The sequence below is a fragment of the Moschus berezovskii genome, chromosome 7, assembly GCF_049115385.1.
Source record: "Moschus berezovskii isolate FMDL1 chromosome 7, NW_MosBer_1.0, whole genome shotgun sequence".
NCBI lineage: Eukaryota > Metazoa > Chordata > Mammalia > Artiodactyla > Moschidae > Moschus > Moschus berezovskii.
This window is the reverse complement of record NC_142466.1, coordinates 102,635,406-102,660,814: the sequence shown is the minus strand read 5'-3', so window position 1 is coordinate 102,660,814 and position 25,409 is coordinate 102,635,406. Positions and strand designations below refer to the sequence as shown.

Genomic DNA, 25,409 nt, shown 5'->3' with positions numbered 1-25,409 from the left:
GAGAACAAATAACAGGAATAGCAATTGCCTCATTGAGGTGTTTTCTAATTTCCATACCTAGAGGATCTTTCTCTACCAGAGTGCACATTTTGAAGCCTAGAGTTAAGTGTGAGACACTTCTGCACCTCCCAACCCAAGGAAGACAGGACAACAAGTGTCATCCTTAAGCGGTAGTAGGTGCCAATACATGTTTGTTGAATTGTACCACCTGGCTTCAACTTCTAACCTTATGTATTGAGTTGCCAAAAGGGTAAATGTGAGTAAGTTGGGAAGGAAGAAGAGGAAACTTACTTTACAACAGGGGCAAACAGCTTTGTCACTGTGGCCCTCGCTGTGCCTTCATTGTGCTGCCTTGCCTTTTCTATTTTGATCACAGCCGGCTACTGGGCACTCTCAGTGGTCAAGAGCTCGGTGGGCTTCCCGGACTAGCAGCTTTGTGTGACTGAACACATGATGTACTTTCTTTTGGCACTTTTGGGGGGTAGCTTTACCGACAAAGTCGTTGTCCCTCTCTTCCCGGCCCTAGCTCTCTGCAGATCTAGTTATGCTGTTTAGGTTCATGAAGTACAAATTAGCATAATCCGATTAGATGAGCTGCTGAGGGGCATTTTTTTCCGTCTGAAAAGCAGAGAAAAGAAAAGTGCCTCACAAAGAAGGGAGCCTGGAGCTGGAAGGGCAGAGGGGACAATTGCTCCTGGGCTGCTGGCCTGAAAGCTTGCACCTGCACAAGCCCTCTTGTAAATAAGGACTCTTAGATGGTATTAAACAGGGGACTGAGAAGTCCGAGGGAGCTGGGGGAGGTAAGTATGAGGAAGAGAAAGGCAGGATAGCGGCTCTGCATCCCATTAATTGATTTATCTGGATCGCAAAGCGGGGCTTGCTGACAGAAGAGAAAGCCTGTTTGATTCCTACTCAGCATTGAGAGTGGGTCAGCCCCATAATCGGGTCTATCGAGATAAGCATTTTAGAATCTCTGCAAGAGACTGATAAGGGGTTTACTTGTTGGGAACAAAGTTCAGTGGATGTTTGATTTCAGTACTTGCTGAATAGGACTTCTGTATTTTTCCTTTATTTCCGGAAAAGAAAACAAAAAAGTTGGGTGATGGTAGTTGTTTTAGGACTGTGGGTGATGTGTGCTTAGAAACCACAAGAGGAAAACTCAGCTATCAAAACTGTTAAAATAGGGGAAGCCAGGGAATTTTTTTGACTGAGTGTAGCTTTCTTGGCTATAGATAGTTTATGGGTATAAATGAAATTTTCATTATTTTGAAAACTAAGAAGGACCCTAATCTATGTGTGTGATAAATTTTGAATTTCCAGGAGGTGATTTCTTCTACCCTTCCTACTTGGAAGAAAGATTTTTTTACCCTTAAAGATGAAAGAGTCCTGAGACGACATCCCTGTACTTGCTAGGGATCGACCCTCTGCACCAGTTTGCATGATGCTCAAAGAACATCTGAACGTGTCCAACTCTATGAGAGTGAAAGGAAACCTCGTTTAAACCTGACTTACAATGTGAACATCAAAGGCCAGATAGAGGAGTCTCATTTCTGTTGATACATCGTCTGCAGTGATGTTCAAAATAATTTAAAGTGGTGTTCAACATAATAGGAACAGAACCCCCATCATTTCCTTTGGATAATTTATTCTCTATCAAAGAATTCTTGTGGATAGAAAACCCAAATTACCAATCAAATTACTCTGTACTTAAAAAAAAATCATTTCCATCATTGCCTACCTGCAGTGGGCTCTTACTTCTGGTGTGTGTGTTAGTTGCTCAGTCATGTCTGACTCTTTGCAACCCCATGGACGATAGCCCACCAGGTTCCTCTATCCATGGAGTTCTCCAGGCAAGAATACTGAACTGGGTAGCCATTCCCTTCTCCAGGGGATCTTCCTGACCCAAGGATCAAACCAGGGTCTCCAGCATTGCTGGCAGATTCTTTACCGTCTGAGCCACCAGGGAAGTCCACTTATAAACCATAAGAGGTTTCTGTTCTTCAAGGTAGAAGAACACAGAGAGATTTGGCCTGTGCTGAAAGGCAGATATAGATTCAGAGCCTTGTCTTGCTGCTTGCTCATTGGACGAATCTTAAATTGGTCTTCTAGACTCTTCAAAGCCACAATCACTCTGACTGTAAATTAAAGCAAATACCTCTACTAAATGGTAGTTAGAAGTATTGAAGATGACATTTTTAAAAAATTTTTATTGGAGGCTAATTATTTTACAATATTATATTGGTTGGTTTTGCCATACATTGACATGAATCCGCCCCAGGTGTACATGAGTCCCCCCTCCCGAACCCCCCTCCCCCTTCCCTCCTCCCCTTATCCTCCCTCTGGGTCATCCCCGCATACCATCCCCGAGCATCCTGTAACATGCATCGACCCTGGACTGGCGATTCGTTTCACATATGATAATATACATATTTCAATGCCATTCTCCCAAACCATCCCACATGTCTGGCACATAGCAAACACTCAATTAATATGAATAACCCTTCCTCAAGGCATTTATATTTCCCATCCCCACCTGCAAGCTGCTATCTTCAATTCTCTTATGTCGTGTGTCCAGGTAGATGTATCCTGATACCCAAACACAGTGCAGTTTTCTAGTCTAAATAACTGTCTCTCCTCTGCTTTATCTCCTCTCTTTTCCCAGTATGTCTATCCTCCATTTCTATGATGAAGGCTCCTTTCTCCTGTAGCCTAGAGTCATACAGCCTCTCAGAGAGGAACAAGGTAGACAGTGTGAGGCTGTTTTCAGAGGCTCTGGAGCCTAGGGAAGAAATTTAGTCTAGGGAGGCAGGTAAGAAAAGAATTTCTATTTGCCAGAAGCCAAAGTGAACATGTGAAATAACTTAAGTGTGATCTAGGGATCTGGAGGCCTGATATTCAGAGAAAAGAGGTGAAAAGTAGATGGAGGAAGGCCTGAGAAGCTCATGAGCTCTGATAGGCACTGTCTCCCTTGGGTGGTGGGCTGAAACAGTTGCATTTCACACATCCTCTTACATAGAATAATGGAGTGGCAGAAAAGGCAGCAGTGCGAGGTATCCTTAGAAAAGGTGCTCTGACTATCCACATAGGTTTGGCAATAGTCAAACCTATGGTCAATTAATCTACAACAAAGAGGGCAAAACTATACAATGAAGAGAAGATAGTCTCTTCAATAAACGGTCCTGGAAACACTGGACAGCCACATGTAAAAAAAAAATGAAATTAGAACATCCTTTAACACCACACACAAAAATAACCTTAAAATGGATTAAAGCCCTAAAGGTAGGACTGGATACTATAAAATTCCTAGAGGAAAACATAGACAGAACACCCTTTGACATAAATTGCAGCAATATCTTTTCTGAGCCTTCTTCTAGAGTAATGGAAATAAAAATAAACAAATGGGACCCAATTAAGTTCAAAAGCTTCTGCACAGCAAAGGAAACCATAACCAAAATGAAAAGACAACCCACAGAATGGGAGAAAATATTTGCAAACAGTGTGACTGCTAAGAGATTAATCTCCAAAATTTACAAAGAACTCGTGCAGCTCAATATTCAAAAAACAAACAACCCAATCAAAAAATGGTCAGAGGACCTAAAAAGACATTTCTCCAAAGAAGATATACAGATGGCCAAGAGACACATGAAAATATGCTTAACATGGCTAATTATTAGAGAAATGCAAATCAAAACTATAATGAGATGTCACTCACACCAGTCAGAATGGTCATCATCAAAAGCTAGAGATGGTGTGGAGAAGAGAAGATCCTCCTACGTCATTGGTGGGAATGTAAATTTGTACAGCCACTATAGAGAACATCATGGATGTTCTTTAAGAAACTAAAAATAGAACTACCGTATGATCCAGCAATCCCATTCCTAGGCACACACCCAGAGAAAAACGTGGTTTGAAAGGACACATGCACCCCAGTGTTCACTGCAGCACTGTATACAATAGCCAAGACATGGAAGCAATCTATATGTCCATCCACAGAGGAATGAATAAAGCTGTGGTAATCTATATGATGGAATATTACTCAGTCATTAAAAATAATGAAATAATGCCATGTGCAGCAACATAGATGGATTTGGAGGTTATCATACTAAGTGAAGTCAGTCAGATCAGAAAGACCAATATCATGTGAAATTGCTTATATGGGGAATCTAAAAAAAAAATCATACAAATGAACTTACTTACAAAACAGAAACAGGCTCACATACTTAGAGAACTAATTTATGGCTACCAGGGGAGAAGGACTGGGGAGAGGGATAGATTGGGAATTTGGGATTGACATACACAAACTGCTATGTTTAAAATAGATAACCAAGACTTCCCTGGTGGGCCAGTGGTTAAGACGCCACACTTTCGATGTAAGGAGCACAAGATCCCTGGTCAGGGAAGGTCCATATGTGATATGGTGCAGCCAAAAAAAATAAAAATAACCAACAAGGATCTACTGTATAAGCACAGGAACTGCTCAATAGTGTGTAATAACCTAAGTGGGGAAAGAATTTGAAAAAGAATAGATACATGTATAATAATCACTTTGTTGTACACCTGAAACACATGATTTAACTTTTATTTTTGATCAGAGGATAATTACAGTATTGTGATGGTTTCTGCCACATATCAACATGAATCAGCCACAGGCATACACAGGTCCCCTCTCTCTGAAATCTCCCTCCCCATCCTACCCCTCTAGGTTGTCATAGCACTGGCTTTGGGTTCCCTGCATCATACAGCAAATTCCTACTGGCTATCTATTTTACATATGGTAATGTATATGTTTCAATACTATTCTCTCAAGTCATCTCCTCTCCATCCCCCACTATGACCAAAGGTCTGTTCTTTATGTCTGCATCTCCTTTGCTGCCCTGAAAGTAGGCTCATCAGTACCAGCTTTATAGATTCATATATATGCATGAATATAGGGTATCTGTCTTTCTCTCTCTGATTTACTCCACTTTGTATAGTAGGCTCTAGGTTCACCAACCTCATTAGAGTTGACTCAAATGCATTCCTTTTTATACTTGAGTAATATTCCACTGCTGATACAACATTATTAATCAACTATATTCCAGTATAAAATAAAAACTTTAAAAATTCATTCTTTGAAAAATCATCATCTCCTAAATTTCAGTTTTGTCATCTTTGAAATAAGAACAAAACATATAATTGATATTACAGTAACAATATAAATTGTTATGAAGATTAGGTGAGCTGATATGCTAGAAGCTCTTGTCACAGTGCCTAGCATATTGTAGGCAAATATGTTCAGCAAATCTTGGCTCTGACCCTTAGTGTTATAAATTTATTTTATTTTTACTTACATTGTAAATAACTCTGAAATAGATACCCACACAGATAATCCTTTGACCATAATTCTGATTACTTCTTTATGATAGCTTCCTAGGAGAGTTCTAGGAAGCTTAGGTTCCAGCGTATGAACATATTGGATAATCCTGATTTTTAAAATTATCCAGAAAAGGCAATTCTACAGCTTGCCTTGTTCAACTACCCCCTTGAGCTCTGGAAATTAAATTCTTAAACATTGATAGATTACAAACCTAACTAAGGTTTATGTAAAAATCTAGTGGTCTTTAAAATCCAGAAAAAAATTTTAAACCTAGTGATTTTAATGCTAGTGACAGGTCATTAGCAACAAAAAGAAAATAGAACAGAAAGTTTCCCAGTTTATAGTAAGCTCCAACAGTCACAGAAGGGAAACTGTGTTTAGGAGGCCACACCCTGGCTTCCTGTAATCCTTTAGCCACACTCTCCCCTTGGCATTCCTTCCTAGCACCTGCCACTTTCAATCCCCCACTTTGCATTGCCATTGAGCTCTTAGATTCCTTCCTTATCTTTGACCTTTTTATTTAAGGATGTGACTTTCAGCTGACCTTTGGCCTGTGGGTCAGGAGTTAAGCTGTCCATTCTCCTGGCTCCTTTCATCCTTTAGCCTCTTAAGGACAAAGCCGGTTGTGTGTAACTTACATATGTTTGGGTCATCTCAAGCCATTCTTAGGTGGTGAAACCTCATCAGGCAGGTGCTGCAAAGGCCTTGTTGAATAGAATTCTGAGAAACAAACTTTTAAAAAGAGCTTTAGACTTTGGATTTCTCAGGGAAATTCAGCTTGTTTAAGATGCAAAGTTGCATCATTTTCTTTTCTTTTTTTTTTAGTTGCACAGTGAGGCTTGTGGGATCTTAGTTCTTCGACCAGGAATGGAACCCAGGCCATTACTCAGTGACAAGCTACATACTAACCACTGGACTGCCAGTAAATTCCTTCAAGTTACATTTCAATGTTATCTTTTAAGAGAAGCTAGAGAAATATTCTTAAGGGAGCCAGTCTTAATCTAGTTTTCTCATTTTGAAAGTAAAGTCACTGGCAGGATTGTTGTGAGGATTCAGTGTTATAAATTGTCACTGCCCTCAGGGAGATCTTGTTGCTGGGGACAGAATATACACAAGATGTCTGTAATACAGGGAAGAGGAAGCAAGGGTCTTGAAGCACTAAGAGTATTCTACAAAATAAGAGACTATTTTGAGTGGTGGAAATCTAGGAGGACTTCATGTAAGATGGTGTTTAAGATAAATCAAGCTTCCTGAAAGAGTGGTATCTAAGATCAGTCATGAAGGATTTTAGAAAATGGAATTTAGTGCAAGCAGAGAGACTCACAAGAGTAAAGCTGGAGGTATCAAAGAATGGAGAGTGTTTGGGGACCATCAAGTGAAGCAGTTTCCTTAGCATGTCTGGTACATTCAGGCAATTGTGGAAGGTGAAAAGAAGGGTACACTGAGCCAGTCTACAGAGGGCCTGGTTTGCTGGGATACAGTATCTGTCTCAGTCTGGTGGACGAGACACTGAAGGTTTGATAGCTGGGGATGACTGTAGTTGTGATTTGAGAAGGACAATTAGGAAGCTGTGTGAAAGTGAAGGAAAAGGAGGGACTAATCAGGGAATGCTATATTTTTTTTATACTACAGACAACAGAAGGAGTGGGGTTCAAAGCCAGAATAGTCATTGTGAGGATGGAGAGATGGAGGGTATGATTAGTAAGTTTGTGAAATATTTTCTAAAAAGAAAAAAAAAAACAATTTCTTTTCTTAAATAATTTATTTTCAATAAATTAATAGTTAAATAGCAAATTAGAATCAATGATTAAAAACTCACAAAACATCAACAAATAAAATCTTTAGTTGGTACCTCTAATCGCATTCTACAAAGCACACTGATTCAATTTCAATTAAAAGGCATATGAAGAAGATCACTGAATGTGTATTGCAAAGAGATGAGCCTAATAATAAGATGCTTGTCCATTTCCAATCCTAAAACCCTTCATGGCTGAATAGACTGGATGCTGGGTCAGGAGATCTTGCACTATGTCCTGGGTTTCCACTAACTGTCCATGTGACTGCTAGAAAGTTACTTCAAAACCCTCTGGACTGTTTTCTCGTCTGTAAAGTGAGGAGTAGAACAAGCCAATCTAATGATCTATATAAATAAATGGACCTGTTATACCTGGTTTCTGGAAGCTTTCAGTGGTGTCCATAGCAGAACAAATAGAGAATCATAGATGATATAATTGGTCTAAATTTTTTTGTTGGGGTCAATGATCCATAAAGAGATGTACCATCGGTGAACTATAATTCATTTGACCCATAAATTCTTACTACTCCAGTCACCAAGCTGTAAATACAGGACACCAAGGAAGGCTGTGGAGTGGTTTTAGAATTAGCTTCCAGTCTCATGTGTACCTACAATTCCTTTTGACAGTCACTTTAACCTAACACAACTTGACAGACCAAGACCCAACTTGCAAAAGAAATAATTTAAGAGATGAATTATATTAAGTAATATATTAAATGTTTATTCACTTTTCATAGGAATTTCCTGTAGAGTTTCTTTAAAAAGCTGTTCCCGTCATTTAATGACACTCAATCTCCTCATGACTTTTCAGCAGCACTCAGTTACACTTCAGTGGAAAGGCCCCCTGTGCACAGCAGACAAGGTCCCGACAGCAGAGAAGTGCACTCACTCTGAGAAGAGCAGTAAAATCCTCTGTTCACACAAAAAGGTCTCCTGTGCCTTCCTCAGCTACAGTTCAAATGAGGCTACTAGTGGCTCAGTGGCAAAGAATCCACTGGCAATGCAGGAGACAGACCCAGGTTCAATCCCTGGGCTGGGAAGATCCCCTGGAGGAGGACACAGCAACCCACTCCAGTATTTTTGCTGGTAAAACCCCATGGACAGAGAAACCTGTTGGGTTATGGTCCATGGGATCATAAAGAGTTGGATGACTGACGCACAGCAAAATACAAAAATACTGTCAAAAGTGTTAATGTGATTTAATGCTAGATGAGAGAATAAGCAATATTACTCAATTGACAGCTGTCACTAGAGTTTTGAGATGTGATATCACGTGGTAGCTGGGGACAAATTTAAGTCCACATAAGCTCATGAGAAAGAAATGCAAATTTGGGGGAATCCCCTGGTTTCCGTGTTTGCCTGGACTACTTTGGGTCTGTGTGGATGTTTATTGAATGCAGCTTAAAGAAAGGACCTACACACAAGAATGTACTGTTTCTTTTTTTTTTAATTATTTTATTATTCTCATTATTTATTTTTATTTTTTGTCCAGGCTACACAGCATGCTTTTTTTTTTTTCATTTTCTTGGGCTCCAAAATCACTGCAGATGGTGACTGCAGCCATGAAATTAAAAGATGCTTGCTCCTCGGAAGAAAAGCTATGACCAACCTAGACAGCATATTAAAAAGCAGAGACATTACTTTGCCAACAAAGGTCTGTCTAGTCAAAGTTATGGTTTTTCCAGTAGTCACGTATGGATGTGAGAGTTGGGCTATAAAGAAAGCTGAGCGCCAAAGAACTGATGCTTTTGAACTGTGGTGTTGGAGAAGACTCTCGAGAGTCCCCTGGACTTCAAGGAGATCCAAGCAGTCAATCCTAAAGGAAATCTGTCCTGAATATTCATTGGAAGGACTAATGCTGCAGTTGAAGCTCCAATACTTTGATGCTCCAATCCACCTGATGCGAAGAACTGACTCATCGGAAAAGACTCTGATGTTGGGAAAGATTGAGGGCAGGTGGAGAAGGGGATGACACAGGAAGAGATAGTTGGATGGCATCACTGACTTGATGGACATGAGTTTGAGTAAGCTCTGGGAGTTACTAACGGATAGGGAAGCCTGGCATGCTGCAGTCCATGGGGTCACAAAGAGTCAGGCATTACTGAGTGACTGAGTTAACTAACACGGCATGTGGGATCTTCGTACCCTGACCAGGAATCCCACACCCCCTGCATTGGAAGTGCAGAGTCTTAACTTCTGGACCACCAGGGAAGTCCTAAATGCGTTGTTTTGATAAATGCATTGTGCCTTAAGTGTGAATGCTGTGTAGAGTTTAATGACATTATGAACTTGCTATTTTGAGAATGAGATTTTGAGGATGCCTCATCCAGATTTCTTCTGATCGCCAAACCAAAGAGGTTCATTTCAGCCTTTCATAAATTGAGTATCTTCTTTCTAGAGTGGGCAGAAAATTTAAATTCCTCTATTGTGCATACATAATCTCAAACCCATCAATATTCTACCTATAGTTCAGAAGGTTTTAAAACCAATGTTCTGTCAAGAATTTGGGGAAAATAAAACGTTCCAGAGACAATCAAATGACATTATTTGTATTCTGGGCTTAACTATGGGATTCATTTTTGAATCCAAAGCATCATCACGGTGGCATACGGTTGTGAGTTCTGCCAGATCCACGCCGTTCATTCTTTTGTGGGCACCACCCCTCCCAGGGTAAAACTGAGCTAATGCTCCTCAGCAGGGAAAACAAATCACACATCCATCAATTCATTAGAGTCTGGTATTATACTCCTATTGTCTACTCTAAATCTTTTGTTAAGCTCTCTGTTAAATGAGCTGTTAAATGGTAATATTTAAATTTTCATCATTCTATTTGAATTTTACAGGTCTTAAATCATCAAGAACTCATGCTGAATTAAGTTTTCAATACCTGACATGTGAAAATAAAGGATTAGGAAAACTATTTTAGTTAACTTCTTTTCATAAGAAAACCATGAAGTCTCACAAATTATCATGTCCTTTCCTTTCATAGGTATAATCTACCATTTGGCTTTAGCGATAACACATATACTCGTGGTCCAATGCAAGTGACACCTCACATTTACATAGAGATAGAGGATGCAGAGCTCTCCTGTGCATATCTGCTGCCTTCTTGTGGTCCTCATGTGTCAGAAGGGTCTTTTATCCACAGATTCCCCACAAGGAATGGTTGGTTTCTGCAAGGGCTATCTTTTAATTTGTCTTATGCTGTTCACCCTTGATCAAACATGCCTCATTTTTCAGAACAAACTTTAAAATATGTTCGGAGGGTAGCATTTTCTACTCATCCATCTGCGATCCATTATGAGGAAACTTCTTACAACTGAAAACATATTACGTAAAGCATGATTTTCAAACCAGTTTTTAATCTAAGGGTCTTTTTTTCCCCCAAAACAACATCTTATGTAGGAACCTGGATTTATAAAATCAACAGATACAGGCTGCTCTGCCTGAAGCCCCCAGGGAAGGGGATGTGCGGCCACCTCCCTTTGGCCTCCTTTTAGCATTCTGCAGCTGACCCTGAGTCACCTCCTATGAAGCTTGAATTCATGTCTCACAAATTATTCACCATGCTGACTCTGGTACTTGCAAAAAGGTTGTTAGCAGCTAGTGACTTCTGAACCAGTGCTGCCTGGGGTCACAACAGCCAGAGCCCCACTATTACGGAATGTTGTGGCTTGAGCCGGGTGATGGAACCTGGTAGTCACCAAGGAGAGTCCTGTCTGGCAGGTGGGGTCCTTGGGGGAAGAGGCCCAGAATGTTTCCTGCAGCGGCCACTCCTGTTTGCTGTAGGCTCTGCTCTCCCAAGACCTTCACCAGGAAGTTGATGTACCTCATGGCCAGGCGAAGTGTTTCATTTTTGCTCAGCTTCTTGTCTGGAGGGTGAGTAGGGATGAGCTTCCTCAGCTTGGCAAAGGCACTGTTGACGTTCTGCTGCCTCCACCGCTCCCTGGTGTTCGTGAAGATCTTTCTGGTCATGCTGGAGTTTCTGAGACAGGAAAGAGAAAGGGCCCTGAGGGCCAACACCTTGTCAGAGGCCTGCTGGGTAGCCCATGTCCTGCCAGGAGCTTGAGTTGTTCATCTTCTCCACCCAGATCTTAGGGGATGTGCTGCCTCATTTCCAGGTGTTGTGGATCTTCCTGTGACAAGAGAAGAAAATGTGGCAGCAGAAAGGGCAGGGTGAGAACACCTCCTGTCAGCTTTTCTCTCCCTGGTTGTTTCGAAGCTGCCAGGTAAAATGGTGGTTTTATCCTAAAACTCCCATTACTTCTTGTATAACCAATTCTTCCTAAGTGTTCAGAATCAGGCACAGCGTCAGACTGAGTACACGTGAGAATAAAATATATATTTGTTAATAGGGAGTTGAATTTAGATTCTTTAAAAAGGGGGAGGGGGCTGCAATCCCAGGTTTCATTTACAACATAACATTTGGAATGCAGAAGGTGACAGCACAACTCTTTTGGCTGGTGGACTTTATCTGCAGGATTGGGCACACTGTGTAAGAGCTAAAATGTCTAGACCAGACCACAGTTAGGAGGGTGAACAGGGTGATAAAGAATCTTGACGTTCAGTGATATGAAGAATAGCAATGGGCTTATTCAGCAGGACAAACAAAGAAAAGGAGTAGGTGAAGGGCAACAATTTGATATGGATGCTGCAGAAGATAGCCAGGCTCCCCAAGGTTGAATTTGGATGATCTTTCCAACCGTAGGCGAGGTGAAGATAGCCAGGCTCCCCAAGGTTGAATTTGGATGATTTTCCAACTGTAGGCGAGGTGATTGTTACCACGTATTGCCAATCTTAATCGTGCCATTTTTTCCTCTGAGAGGCACAGGCCCCTTTGTTCAGGTAGCTTGGATTAATATACATCAATGGGAATGTTTATGGCACATCAGGAAATAAGCCAAAACCCAGCACCAGACATTTGGTACCCTTGGCTCGTGGCTATCAGTTTGCCAACTGCTCCAGTCTCAGCAACCTGGGCAGAGGGTCCCTTCCTGTTCCCCACCCCCCCACCCCCACCCAAAGAGTAGTAAATATTCCCAATTCCATACCTTTGCATTTTCTGTCCCATGAGTTCCCTCCTCACTGTCTTCTTGCCTATTTCTACACAATCTTTAAAGAGCAGATTAAATCCTTCTTTCCATTCCTACAAACCCTTCCAGGCCATCCCAGAGCCTCCCATATCCATCCCTTGCTGAATTCCTGCAGCCACTGGTGGTAGACAAAGGCTATTAGGAGAATTAAATAAGCTTAATATTTGTGAATCACTTTCAACAGTGCCTGACACACAGTAATGGCTATTAAAGTGTTAAGGAATAAATACAACAAAAATATGTTTATAAAGAAAAATGACTTGTGAAATACTGAATTGTGAATGCTGGGGGAAAGGTAATATCTTGTTTTTCTATAACCAAGTCTGGTTATAAAACCTCTTGGCTCTTGCTACCTTTGTTCCTTTATTTTAACCCTTCCTGTAGACCTGCTTTGTGCTAGGCCCTATGCTATGAGCTGGGTTTGTGGACTTGGCTGGATGGGGTACTTGTGCTCAAGGAGCTTATTGGATGGCCTGATGGAGAAGGCAGCACATACAGAAACACTTAAGGATCACAGGACAAGGTCCCACACACTAAGGGCCAAATCCAGAGAGACACTTGCTGACTAGAGAAAAGCATCAAAAGATCATGTCAAGATGATCAGGTCAATGCTGTTGAACTTTTTCCTAAATTCTACATTTCTTCTATTTTTATTTGGGCTTTTCTGAGGATATGAGGGGCTTCCCCAGTGGCTCATCATTAAAGAATCTGCCTGCAATGCAAGAGATATAGGAAACTCAGATTTGATCTTGGGGTCGGAAAGATCCCCTGGAGGAGGGGATGGCAATCCACTCCAGTATTCTTGTCTGGAGGATCCCATGGACAGAAGAGCCTGGTGGGCTATAGTCCACAGGACTGCAAAGAGTCGGAAACGACTGAGTGACTGAGCAAGCACACACACACAAGGATATGAGTCTGTAGGTAAACACTGAGTATCTGACATGGTTACATAAAAGCAACATAGAGAATATCAGGAAGTTGGTAGAAGCCTCTCAAAATGCCAGCTTCCTTCCACAACTGTTGTTTGTGTTAATGGCCCACACTGCAGGAAGGAGTTGGAGAGTTACAAATTGGCACCTATGGTATGAAAGGGTGGGCCCATTTAATTCGAAAAGGACCTAAAGAAGTGATTTGTTGAAGCCCTAGTGACTTGTGAGAAAGCAGATCCTTTTCTAACTTAATAAACACTTGGAACTTCTGCTCCAGAACTTTTCTTCTATTTCAGTGGCCCCTGATTTGGGTTGCTTAATGGATTCACCCAGGCTGCACCCCAGATCAATTAAATAAAAATTTTGGGGGGCATTGGTATTTTTTAAAACTCCCCTGGTGGATCAGCTTGGTCCTCCAGGAAGCAGATACCAAGCTGGAGTTAGATATACAAGCAGTTTATTGGGAGTTAAGGCCTGTGAAAGATGAAAAAAGAAAAGAAAGACTTGGGCCAAGAATGTCTTTAGACTGCAATGCACATCTGAAACTTGCAAAATCAAAGCAGGGAGGCTGCAGGACTGGTCAGAAGAGCCTCAGGCTGAAATACAGACCTGGAAAAGTGGCAGCCAACCCAACAGGGAGCTCGGGGGCAAAAAGTGCCTGTAAAGGAGACCCTGTTGGGCAAGAATCTCCAGGTGCTGGCAGCGCTGCCACGCTCACTCATAGGCTGGGGGCTCCCTGAAAAATGGAGGCCCAGTCCTGAGTCCCATCAGCACTGCTGCTGATGGCTATCAGCTAACTGCACTCCCTGCAGCTGAACTGCAAGTTTTTTCCTGAAGTGAGGTCCCAACAGTGCGCTCCTCACACGATCTCCCTGTGTGGCTAATGCTAAGAACATTGCCTTACTCTCCAAACAGAAGCTCTGAGACCTAGCAAAACTATGCTTAAGTAGGAAGCAGTATATAGGGGATAAAGAATGACAAACTATTAATATTACATAAAATATCAGCTAGAAGGATATATGCCCCTAGGACATTTCCCCATGCAAGTTCTTGTTGACTTTCCTGCTTCTGCCTGGGTAGGAGAGGCCAGTGCTGTGCTGAGAAGCCAGTGGTAAGCAGAATCATGGCAGCTTAAGTTCACTGGCTGACCACAGGCCCCATCCAGCTTCCGCCATCAGCCACTTAGGTTTACTTCCTCTATCTCTGTAGAGACACCGTGGTTGGATCCATGACCCACATACAGTCACATGTACTCCAAATTTTACTATCAACAATTACTGACCCTATGCGCCAGACACTGTACTGGTTGCTGGACATTGAGGAACCCTCTGCCCTATGTATGACACAGATGGGAAGCCCAGGGTCTGTAGGAGCAGAGAAATAGCACCTAACTCAGGTAATCCAATCTGAAGGGAGTGATACCCAAGGCCTCTTTCTGTGCTGAAATGCCACGATGCCCTGCCTTTGCAGTTTTATCTACCTAAAGTGAAAGTGAAAGTCGCTCAGTCATGTCTGACTCTTTGCGACCCCATGGACTACACAGGCCATAGAATTCTCCCGGCCAGAATACTGGAACGGGTAGTCTATCCTTTCTCCAGGGGATCTTCCCAACCCAGGGATCGAACTCAGGTCTCTCACATTGCAGGTGGATCCTTTACCAGCTAAGCCACCAGGGAAGCCCAAGAATACTGGAGTGGGTAGCCTATCCCTTCTCTAATGGATCTTTCCAACCCAGGAATCGAACCAGGGTCTAACCTGGCCTTTGTATCTACAACGAGCATTGTCGGACCTACATCTGCTGCTGCTGCTGCTGCTGCTGCGTCACTTCAGTTGTGTCTGACTCTGTGTGACCCCATAGACGGAAGCCCACCAGGCTCCCCCATCCCTGGGATTCTCCAGGAAAGGAGTGGGTTGCCATTTCCTTCTCCAATGTGTGAAAGTGAAAAGTGAAAGTGAAGCCGATCAGTCGTGTCCGACCCTTAACGACCCCACGGACTGCAGCCTACCAGGTTCCTCCATCCATGGGATTTTCTAGGCAAGAGTACAGGAGTGGTGGACCTATATCTAATCTAACTATATCTAAAATATAAAAGTATGAACCTAAATCAAGGGAATTTTTAAGACTATCCAGTTTTGCTCACGTTGAAACTGGCTGTTTTGCAGCCAGGACTGTAGGAGTAAAGTTACTTTTAAGCTTCTCTTGTCAAAAGAGGCTTTAGCTTATTCACTAGTCCCATGGGAGGGTCATTTTCAAGCTGGGAAGAGAAGATTAGCCAGGATAAACTAACTGGTGTTATCTTCTGAGAAAGCTCCATCCAATTGTGAGAAGCAGAAACAGGGAGGAGAGAAGGCAGGCTTCTGAAATGCAGCCTTACCATTCTAGGAGGTGCTTAATAATTACTTGTTGATTTATTCTCAAGTGTGTTACTCTCCTTCTCCACATTGGGAAATAAAAATCAGTGATTCAACAAGCTGGAAAAACTCAAAGTAGAGGTCACTGGAAAATTACTAAAGTATTTATTAAATCAAAGGAAAATGGCATTTAGTGTTTCTCCTGTTGCAAGTACTGATCGCTGCAAATCTTAATTCAGAGCACTTGAGCTTAAAAAATACTCCAGATGCCACAGAATCAGAGAGCATCAGACAAATGCTGACTTGCAGTTCTTTGTCCCAGGTCACATAGCCCAGTGTGGCAAAGCCTGCGTCCCAAGACTGAGTCACCACTGATGCCAGTCGAGTCGGGGCCAGGGAATCCCAGGGGCAGGTTTCATCTCAGAACAGTTATTTCAAATACATAAAGGGAAAAGTCTTCTCAGAATATGAAGTTAAAAGGCATGCATTAAAATACACAGACACGTAAAATAACCAGTTATACTTCATGGGTGTGAGAATAATTCTAAAATTCAAAACAATAAAACCTATGCTTCACTTTTAACACATTAAATAATTAGATTTGTCACCATCATTTCTAACTGGTGATTGGTAAGTGATTTTTTTCAGACGATCAGCAACATCTGTAACAAGAGTTGAAAGTGTCTATGATTTCGATTGATGACAAAGGCATCAGCCCTGCTACTGCCACTGTGGTTTATTCATAATAAACTACATAAACATTCATAAGTAAAGGAAATGCTCAATTTAGTTGAAAGGTTAGTAGATAAAAAGGTGTAATTTAGAACCCCCCCGAGTTTTATCCACACACCCCTGGATGGGTAGGTGTCATGGGCCAAATGCCTGGATAGGAGGAATGTCACAGTTAATTGAATAGGAATATAGGTGAGCACAAACTTCGTTACCACAGAAGGTAACAGGTTACTGGAGAAAAGAACAACCCACTACCTGTAACAGGTGCTGCTGCTTTTTCATGTGGATGTTTTCTGGACATGGAGCCCAGGCCAACTAGAAAGGCAGCAGCACAGACGTACAGACAGCTAACGTTCCTACGGTGGCCTGTGCCAGGCATTCAGGCTCACACTGCTCTTTTCTCCTAAGATGCTAAACTTCTCTTTCTGGCATTTGGTCCTGTGTATTTCTCTCTTCTTTCATCTCTCTTTGACAAGTAAGTGAAAACATGGTACAGAAGGAGGGTAATGAAGGGTGGTTTATACAGTTGGGTTTGGGGAAGGTGCCTAACCTCAAACACCAGGCACAGGTTTGCCTTTAGAAGTTGCTATAGAAGTAACACAGGCTAACTTAAGGGGGGAAAAAAATCAAGTGATAAAGCAAAAAAAAGTTACCCTCCCTTATCCATCTACCTATTCACACTCATTCCCCAGCAGTAGCCAGTATGGTGTGTGTTTATATAATATATCCTCTATATATATTTTTTAAAAAAATCACGATACGTGCTATTATGCAATTACTTTTCTCACCAGACAGCTCTGCATGTTGATGTTCTAAACAAGTACATTTACTGTGAATGCGGATCTTTGGGTGGGCTCCCGGTGCACTGAGAGGGCCACCTGTTTCAAAACAGCGCTCTACACCTGCTTTCCCGGCCCACGCCCACCCGACCCAACCTGCTGCCCTTGACCGCTTCACTTCCCAGCTTTTCCCTTTTTCTTGCTCCCCCTTGCCTGCAGCGCCTGCCCTGCGACTAAGTTCAGGCATTCTGGAGAAACATCTAAAGTTTTGCACCTGCCAGGTTTCCAGGAGTCGCTCACCCCAGCTCAGAAGCTGCCAAGACGGCCTTCGGAGATGCTCCTGGGTGTCCGGGACATCACATATCAAGGCTCAGCAGCCCCGCCGACACGCGCGAGGTACCCGCTAGGCTCCCCCGGAGCTGCACCACGGCCCCTGCTCCGCGGAAAGTCCCCAGGTCTTCTCACCGAGTCGCCTTGGTGGCTGCCACCAAGTCACTTCCACACCCTTGCCCTCCGCGGCGAGTGCGGCTTGGACTCGGGAACTGCACCAGACACTCGCTGGCGCCCAAACCCAGCAGCGCCCCCAACCCCTTTGGAGTCCACGCACCTCCTCTCCGAGAAGGGAGCCCGCGCCGCAGTTGTCGCCCTCGCCTGCCTGGGCGCTGCGCATCCGCCACCGCCACCGCCTTTACAGACATCGCCTTTTGTCTAGGTACCCACGGGGCCCCTTCCCCGCCCTAGACTCCCGCAGGTCCCTCCCATACCCACCCCCCACCCCCACATCCCCGCTTCCCGGCACCAGTCTCCCAGTGCCCTAGAAACCGAGCAGAGGCGGAAGGAGAAGCCAGCTTTGTGTAAAGTTCGGGGACGCGAGGGGGTCCTGACACTCACCCGGACTACAGCATACCCCGGAGGGCGGAGGGCAACTTACCAACCCTTTTCTACAGTGTCTACAAACCTCCGGAAGTGCGTGCCCCGCGGTTAACCCATCAACTCATCAGATGTCAATAATTTAAGGCCCAGTGAGTCTCCCAACTGTAGTTCAAGAACCACTTACTTCAGAATCATGGGTGAGGGAAGGTATAGACCTCAACACCCACAGCCAAGACCACCAGATCAGGATTTCTGGGGATAGGGTTAGAAATCTGCCTTTTTACTAAGTGTCCCAGGAGATTAACATGCACAGAGAAGTTTAACAATCACTGCACTGGACAGATTCCCAGATTTATTCATCCCATGTTCCAGAGTGCCTCCTCAATTGTCTTACTGCTTCTGTACTTTCCTCTTTCCATCTATTCTCCAGCATCACCCAGAATGATCCTTTGAAAACCCAAGTCAGGTTTCTGTTGCTTCTCACTCAAAACCCTCCTCTGGCGTCCCATTTCACTCAGAATTAAGCTGAAGCCTTAACATTGGCTCCCAGATATCCTTTAACTGACTTGTCTATTTCTTCTCTGCCTGAAAAGAAGCTGAAGAAGTGTATTCAGCTCTGGCCACTCTGACATCTGTAGTTTCATGAACATTCCAGGCACCCTCCCGCCTCAGGGCCTCTGTATGGTCTGTTTCCACTGTCTGCAACACTCTTCACTCAAAATCCAAGCAGTTCCCTCCCTCACCTCCTTTGATTCATTCAGAAATTATTAATACTGAGTGTCTACTATGAGCCAGTGCCTATTACAGGCACTGCAATTCAAACAAAACAGACACAAATTTCTGCCCTGAAGGAGCTGACATTCTTCAGGTCTTTGCTCAAATGTCATGTTCTCAATGAAGATTCTCTGACCACAGGGTCTAAAACTGCACCTTCACACACACAGGGCTCTGCATCTTCCTACCCTGTTTTATTTTTCTCCTTAGCACTCACCCCTATGTAGTAATATTTTACTTATTTGTTTTGTCTGTCTCCCCAGTCCCACTAAATAGGCATTCTTCAAATGCTGGTTGATAAATCAAACTTCTAGGTATCACACTCTCTGAAGGTACCAGCATAGGATTTGGTACAATAAATTCACAGATGCATTAATGCTTAGTGGATAAGAGCAAAACACCCTGGATTTGCATTCAGTTCAGTTCAGTCGCTCAGTCGTGTCCGACTCTCCGCGACCCCATGAATCACAGCACGCCAGGCCTCCCTGTCCATCACCAACTCCCGGAGTTCACACAAACTCATGTCCACAGAGTCGGTGATGCCATCCAGCCATCTCATTCTCTGTCGTCTCCGTCTCCTCCCACCCCCAACCTTTCCCAGCATCAGAGTCTTTTCCAGTGAGTCAACTCGTCGCATGAGGTGGCCAAAGTATTGCAGTTTCAGCTTTAGCATCAGTCCTTCCAATGAACACCCAGGATTGATCTCCTTTAGAATGGACTAGTTGGATCTCCTTGCAGTACAAGGGACTCTCAAAAGTCTTCTCCAACACCACAGTTCAAAAGCATCAATTCTTCGGTGATCAGCTTTCTTCACAGTCCAACTCTCACATCCATACATGACCACGGGAAAAACCATAGCCTTGACTAGACAGACCTTTGTTGGCAAAGTAATGTCTCTGCTTTTTAATATACTATCAAGGTTGATCATAACTTTCCTTCCAAGGAGTAAGCGTCTTTTAATTTCATGGCTGCAATCAGCATCTGCAGTGATTTTGGAGCCCAAAAAAATAAAGTCTGACACTGTTTCCACTGTTTTTCCATCTATTTCCCATGAAGTGATGGGACCAGATGCCATGATCTTCATTTTCTGAATGTTGAGCTTCAAGCCAACCTTTACACTCTCCTCTTTCACTTTCATCAAGAGGCTTTTTAGTTCCTCTTCACTTTCCCAGGATGAAATCCCCTATCTGTCCACTTATATGACCATAGGCAAATCATGTAACTTCTCCCTACTTCAATTTTCTCATCTGTAAAATGGGGACATTAATACGGTCATGAGGACTAAATGAGAAAACAAAACAGGTAAAGAATTTAGCACTGGGCCTAGCACACAGTCAGACTAATGCAAATTTTACTCTGATAAATCACATCATTTTTACAACTACTGGCTCCCTCCCTTCCTTGTGAGAGGATTGTCATGTGACTGGCAGTGCTTCTCTGTAGGTAATTTAGGTAAAGAGACAGCTTGCTGCCTTCCAGGCTTGACCATGTGACTTGCATCAGACAATGGAATGTGAGTGGACTTGACTTGGTGGTAATGGAGTAGAAGCTTTAAGAGTGATTGCTGACTGAGCTCAGTCATGAGAAAGTCATGTTGGGGGTTGCTCTCTGAAGAAACAAACCCATAGCCAACCCTAGCCCTCATAACATAAGACAGGAATAAATCTTTGCTGTTGTAAGCCACTGAGATTTAGGGGTTGTTTGTCCCCCTCTTCAAAAAAAAAAATGAATACAGTTCTTATTATAAATAAGAAAGCTATTGCCCAAATTGCTAGGTTCTCAGAAGACAGGGAAGTTAAGAAAATTAAATATCTGCCTTCAAGGAGTTAGTTCACAGTCTTTGGGAGGAAGAGGACATAACAAAAATGACCAAATACAAAGCAGACAGTCCTGAGTGCCAGAGAGTATTAACTTGGAGGTAGGAAGGCAAAGATTCTAGCCAGAGGATCAGCAATTGCTCGTGGGAAGGATGACATTTAAACTAGGCCTTGAGGCAGGGCTGCCTCTGACATTGGTGGACCCAGGACAAGGGTACAGATGGAGACTCCTGACCCATCCCCATCCCTTTTCTCTTCCCACCTCAAGTTGTCCTGCTCTGTGAGCGGCCTGGTATGTAACGTGGGCTCCCAGCTCACATGAACCTAAGGAAAAGGCCTGTGTAGGTTCTGACAATGGACTCAAGGCCATTTGAGCAGAAATGCTGGGGTTCTAGATACAGAGTGTGATCTAAATTCAGGGGTCCCTGATACCCTGAGTGTGGTCTAGAATGTGGGAAATGGGCAGGTACATGGTGGGCACAGGAGGGGGCCAGAGCACAGCAGGGCCATCTAAAGCACAGAACCCAAGGCAGAGGCCTGGGTCACCTGGGTACAAGAGTGGGAGATGCTCGGTAGGAATTACACATGCAGGAGTGGAGGAGAGGGCAGTCCTTGTGAAGACAACTGTGTGCCTCTAACAGAGTGGTATGTTTAGATTTACAGGTTCCGAGGCTCATTCTGGTGGCTGTCAATCAGAGGATGGATTGGAGGGCGGGTTGGAGAAAATGAATTGGTCAATGATGCACAGGCTCGAAGGGGCCTTTGGGAACACACTCTGGTATTTGCAGTGAGCAGCCCTGATTTGTCCTTTCTGCTGCCTGTCTCTGTGTGCCGTTGAGGAGAACTGCTTTCTCACAGGGCCTCTTGGTCCCCATGCTTTTCCACCCTATCTCAGTCCGATAGAGCACATGTTAGAATTTAAACCAAGAACCTACATTATCCATCCTCTCAGCCAAAGCCTGCGAGGTAATATATTCTTAATGGCACATTCTACAGTTGTAAAGAAGTGTAGGGCTTCTTTGGTAGCTCAGCTGGTAAAAAATCTGTCTGCAATGCAGAAGACCCCAGTTTGATCCTTGGGTTGGGAAGATCCCCTGGAGAAGAGATAGGCTACCCACTCCAGTATTCTTGGGTTTCCCTGGTGGCTCAGACAGTGAAGAATCTGCCTGCAATGTGGAAAACCTGGGTTTGATCCCTGGATTGGGAAGATCCCCTGGAGGAGGGCATGGCAACCCAACCCAGTAGTCTTACCTGGAGAAACCCAATGGACAGAGGAGCCTGGCAGGGTACAGTCCATGGGGTCACGAAGCGTTGGACACAACTGAGTGACTAAGCAAAGCATAGCACAGCGACTAGGAAGCAAGACTGGAAATATGTGAGGCTAAGGGAAACAACAATAATTGTAAAACAAGATGTGTACAAGTGGACCAGGATTGAGAGACTGGACAAAGGAAAAGATAAGGGCTGCAGAGAATGGAGCACAGAGGTGCCAGCACAGTGCAACTGAGGTCAACATTTGGTTTCTTCTCTGAAGTTTCTTCCATGTTATTGCTGGTTTTATAATTTTTGAAATGGGGAAAGCATTCTGGTGCAGCATTCCACTAGCAGTGATTCCTCAGCGTGCTGGGCTGTCTTCCCTCCTGGTCCCACAGTGCGGAGAGTTTAGGGGTGAGGTCTTGCAGGGGAAGGGGTTGAAGTAGGAATTTACATAATCCGATTATGGGGGATTAGGTTTGGGCAGCTAAACGCCTCTGTGTGCTTGAGCTAAGACCCTTACTATTCATGGCTCTCACCGCCCCCTGGAGAGACTGCACCTGCAGGAGGGAGGTGGGGACAGGGTCCTGGGGAGGGCCGAGGGGGCTGGGGAGGGAACTAGGTCGTTAGGAGGGCTCGGGCTTTGTTAGCCTCTCTGATTCTGCTGGCTTAATTGATCTGTCTGGATTAGCCTGTGATGCTGGATCTCTAGTCCTGTGTGCTGGGGTCGTCAGCTTAAAGACCAAACTGAGGTTTTTAGATGGGATTCCGGTTAGCCCAGGTGATTGTGGGCTAAGGTCATTTTGGCTCAAGGTCAAGCATCAGCTCTATCCAGTCTTAAAACTCTCTTCTTCCCTGCTCATCTTAACCCATTCCCAGTCCCTAATTCTGCATCATCCAGGCCCCAACGCATCCATCTTTTTCTGCACTTATGCAGTTATACATCCAGCTCTCCTTCCATCCTTTTACTGTTAAGCTTTCATCAGTTTATTCATCAGATGAATTAGCTGGTTCTTGACAGTTAATAGAATTTACTAGTCAACCCTAGATAGGTTTTGTTCCTTCAAGTGTGCTACCTTTCAAGTTAATTTTGGTAGTTTGACATAGAAAACTTTGACATTTTCACATTCATTAATAAAATGTTATATACAGTTATTCAAAGTTTTCAAAAATATCTCGGTATTTACTTTATCACCTTTCTCATTCCTTACATTAGATGTTTATGACTTCTCTCTTCTTTATTAGCTTTGCAGAGCTTGTCCATTTTTCTTTTAAAAAACTACCTCTATGGTTTATCATTTTTCTCATTTTCTAATGTATTCATTTATACTATCTGTTTTAAATTTTTTTGGACTTTCTGGGTTCCATCTTCTTTTAAAAATTGGTGTAACTGGTTTATAACACTATATAAACTTCATGTGTACAATAATATATTTCAACGTCTGTTCAGTTCAGTCCAGGTGAGTTGCTCAGTCGTGTCCGACTCTTTGTGACCCCATAGACTGCAGCACACCAGGTTTCTCTGGATACTACCACAAGTAGAGAGTGCTCACCACCAAAAGCTGAGTTTCTCTCTGTCACAATACAGTGGCCCCTCTTTAGTCATTGTGCCCCCCCACCCCTTTCCCTCCTAGTAAGAACTACTGCATTTTCTACATCTAAGTTTTACTTTTTTTTAAAGTATTCCACATATGAGTGAAATCATACTGTATTTGTCTTTCTCCCTTTGACTTATTTCACTTTCTACTATATCTTTGTTACATCAGCTCTTTTTCATTTGCCTGTGTTTATTTTGTCTCTTCTCTACCTCCCATTCTTAGACTGTCCATTAGTTTACATTCTTTTTAATAAGAACAGCACTTCAGGCTATGAATTTTCTTCTGATACATCTTTGGTGTCATCCTGCACTTCCACTTGAGTATCTTTGCCGTTAACCTCTAACATGGATTGTTTAAGTTTTCTTTTGGAGAGGTTTTTTTTTTTTTTTTTAATTTCCTTATTGTGGTATTTTTTTGGTAACCACCTGCTATTAATTTCTAATTTTCTTGCAGTGTTGTCAAAGATATATCTTGTATTGTTTTTGCTTTGGGATATTTACTGAGAGTTTCTCTTTAGTAAAACATATGATCAGCTTCCATAAATGACCCATAGGTAACAGAAAAGGAAGTATATCCTCTGTTTGAAAAATAAATTTTTTTATATACATCCATTAAATTGATCTTCTATATTCACAGGAGTTTGGGTCTATTTGATCTGTTAGAGAGAACTGTGTGAATATCTTCCTCTACTGTTTTGTGTCTGTTTCCTTCCTTTTGGTTTTTCCAGGAGTGTTTGCTTTAGATTTTTATACCCTGAGATACAAGGCATTTCACACATAAAGACTTATGGAAGTTTTATTGACTTAAGAGAACTGTGCCCTGTGTCAACATAAAATGATCTTCTTTGCCTTGCTTCTTGTCATGAATTCCATTTTGTTTCATGATACTACAACTCCTGTTTATAATTAAACTTGTCAGTATGAGGGTGTTCATAGGTTTTATCTTTCTGTGACATTTTATTTGGGAAATTTAAGTACTTTGGTTTCTTAAAGGAGCCCCCATCTCCATTTTCGATTCTTTAAAACAAGTCTCATTCCGGTTTATTTGCTTTCAATGAATGAACATAAGACAGTGATGACTCATTCTCCAAATGGTTGCCTCCAGCCTGCCCTGCTCTCCATCAGAAGTCATATAACTTGTTTCTGTGAAGTGAATGAATCTAAGGCCACGGAAGGAGTTTCTTTAATGATTGTTTAAGGAAATGAGAAGAACATTCTGGTCGCTGTATGGAGGGGGCCAAGAAATGATGTGGGGAGACTAGGAGGCTGTGATAGGGATACAGCCAAGAGAGGATGATGGCTTAACAAAGCGGGTGGCATCAAGCACCAATTCCAGGTCACACACTGAACTCTCTATCCCTTAGGTAGCACTAAGTACTAGGTGTCATGCTAGGCATTTCACCCAATTTTCTCATTATTTACGAAAAATTTAATATTTTCATTATAAAGTTATATTAACAACAAGTTGTTATCCTAGACAAAACAAAATATTGTGAAAATGAAAGTTGCTCAGTTGTGTCTCTTTGTGTCCGTGTCCCCAGGGACTGTAGCCCACCAGGCTCCTTTGTCCATGGAATTCTCCTGGCAAGAATACTGGAGTGGGTTGCCATTTCCTTCTTCAGTGGATCTTCCCAACCCAGGGATTGAACCTGGGTCTCCTGCATTACAAGCAGACTCTTTATCTGAGCCACTAACAAAATATTGCTCCCGTACAATTTAGCTCCCAAATAAATTTAGTATTTCCCTAAATAATAAAATGCATGCCCAAAGAAACAAGTCTTCACATGCAGCTGACTGAATTACTAGCAGTACTTATATAAACATCTTTCCAGAGCCAGCAAAGGCTATAAATTCTCACGGATGTTAATGTCACTCCATTCATAGGACCCACAGGGCAACCAACTGATGAGCACCCCTCCTCTGAGACTCTTCCTGCCACCCCTCTTCTAACATCCCCCAAATAGAAAAATAACAGAGCAAGTAGCTAGCTCCTTTATGATGAAAGTGGGTGATGTGGGAAACCAGAGCATGTGGAAGGGAGAAATACACTGACATGGC

The 25,409-nt window shown here is 42.9% G+C and overlaps 2 protein-coding genes across 3 annotated transcripts in view; both read right to left on the bottom strand.

Moving 5' to 3' along the window:
* Positions 1–4,711: 4,711 nt before the first annotated feature.
* Positions 4,712–11,126, bottom strand: TAL2 (TAL bHLH transcription factor 2). Its single transcript, XM_088838238.1, has one exon. The coding sequence runs from the start codon at positions 11,124–11,126 to the stop codon at positions 10,809–10,811; it is 318 nt and encodes a 105-aa protein (XP_088694364.1). The 3' UTR covers positions 4,712–10,808.
* FKTN (fukutin) overlaps positions 11,060–25,409 on the bottom strand; it is a 96,584-nt gene continuing 82,234 nt past the window's right edge. The window contains exon 11 of one of the 2 annotated variants that reach the window (XM_088838237.1): positions 11,060–11,160. In XM_088838237.1, coding sequence (XP_088694363.1) covers positions 11,123–11,160 — 38 coding nt within the window. In that variant the 3' untranslated portion in view covers positions 11,060–11,122. Of the gene's footprint in view, positions 11,288–25,409 lie in introns of both variants that reach the window. The other variant, XM_088838236.1, reaches the window with a different exon arrangement.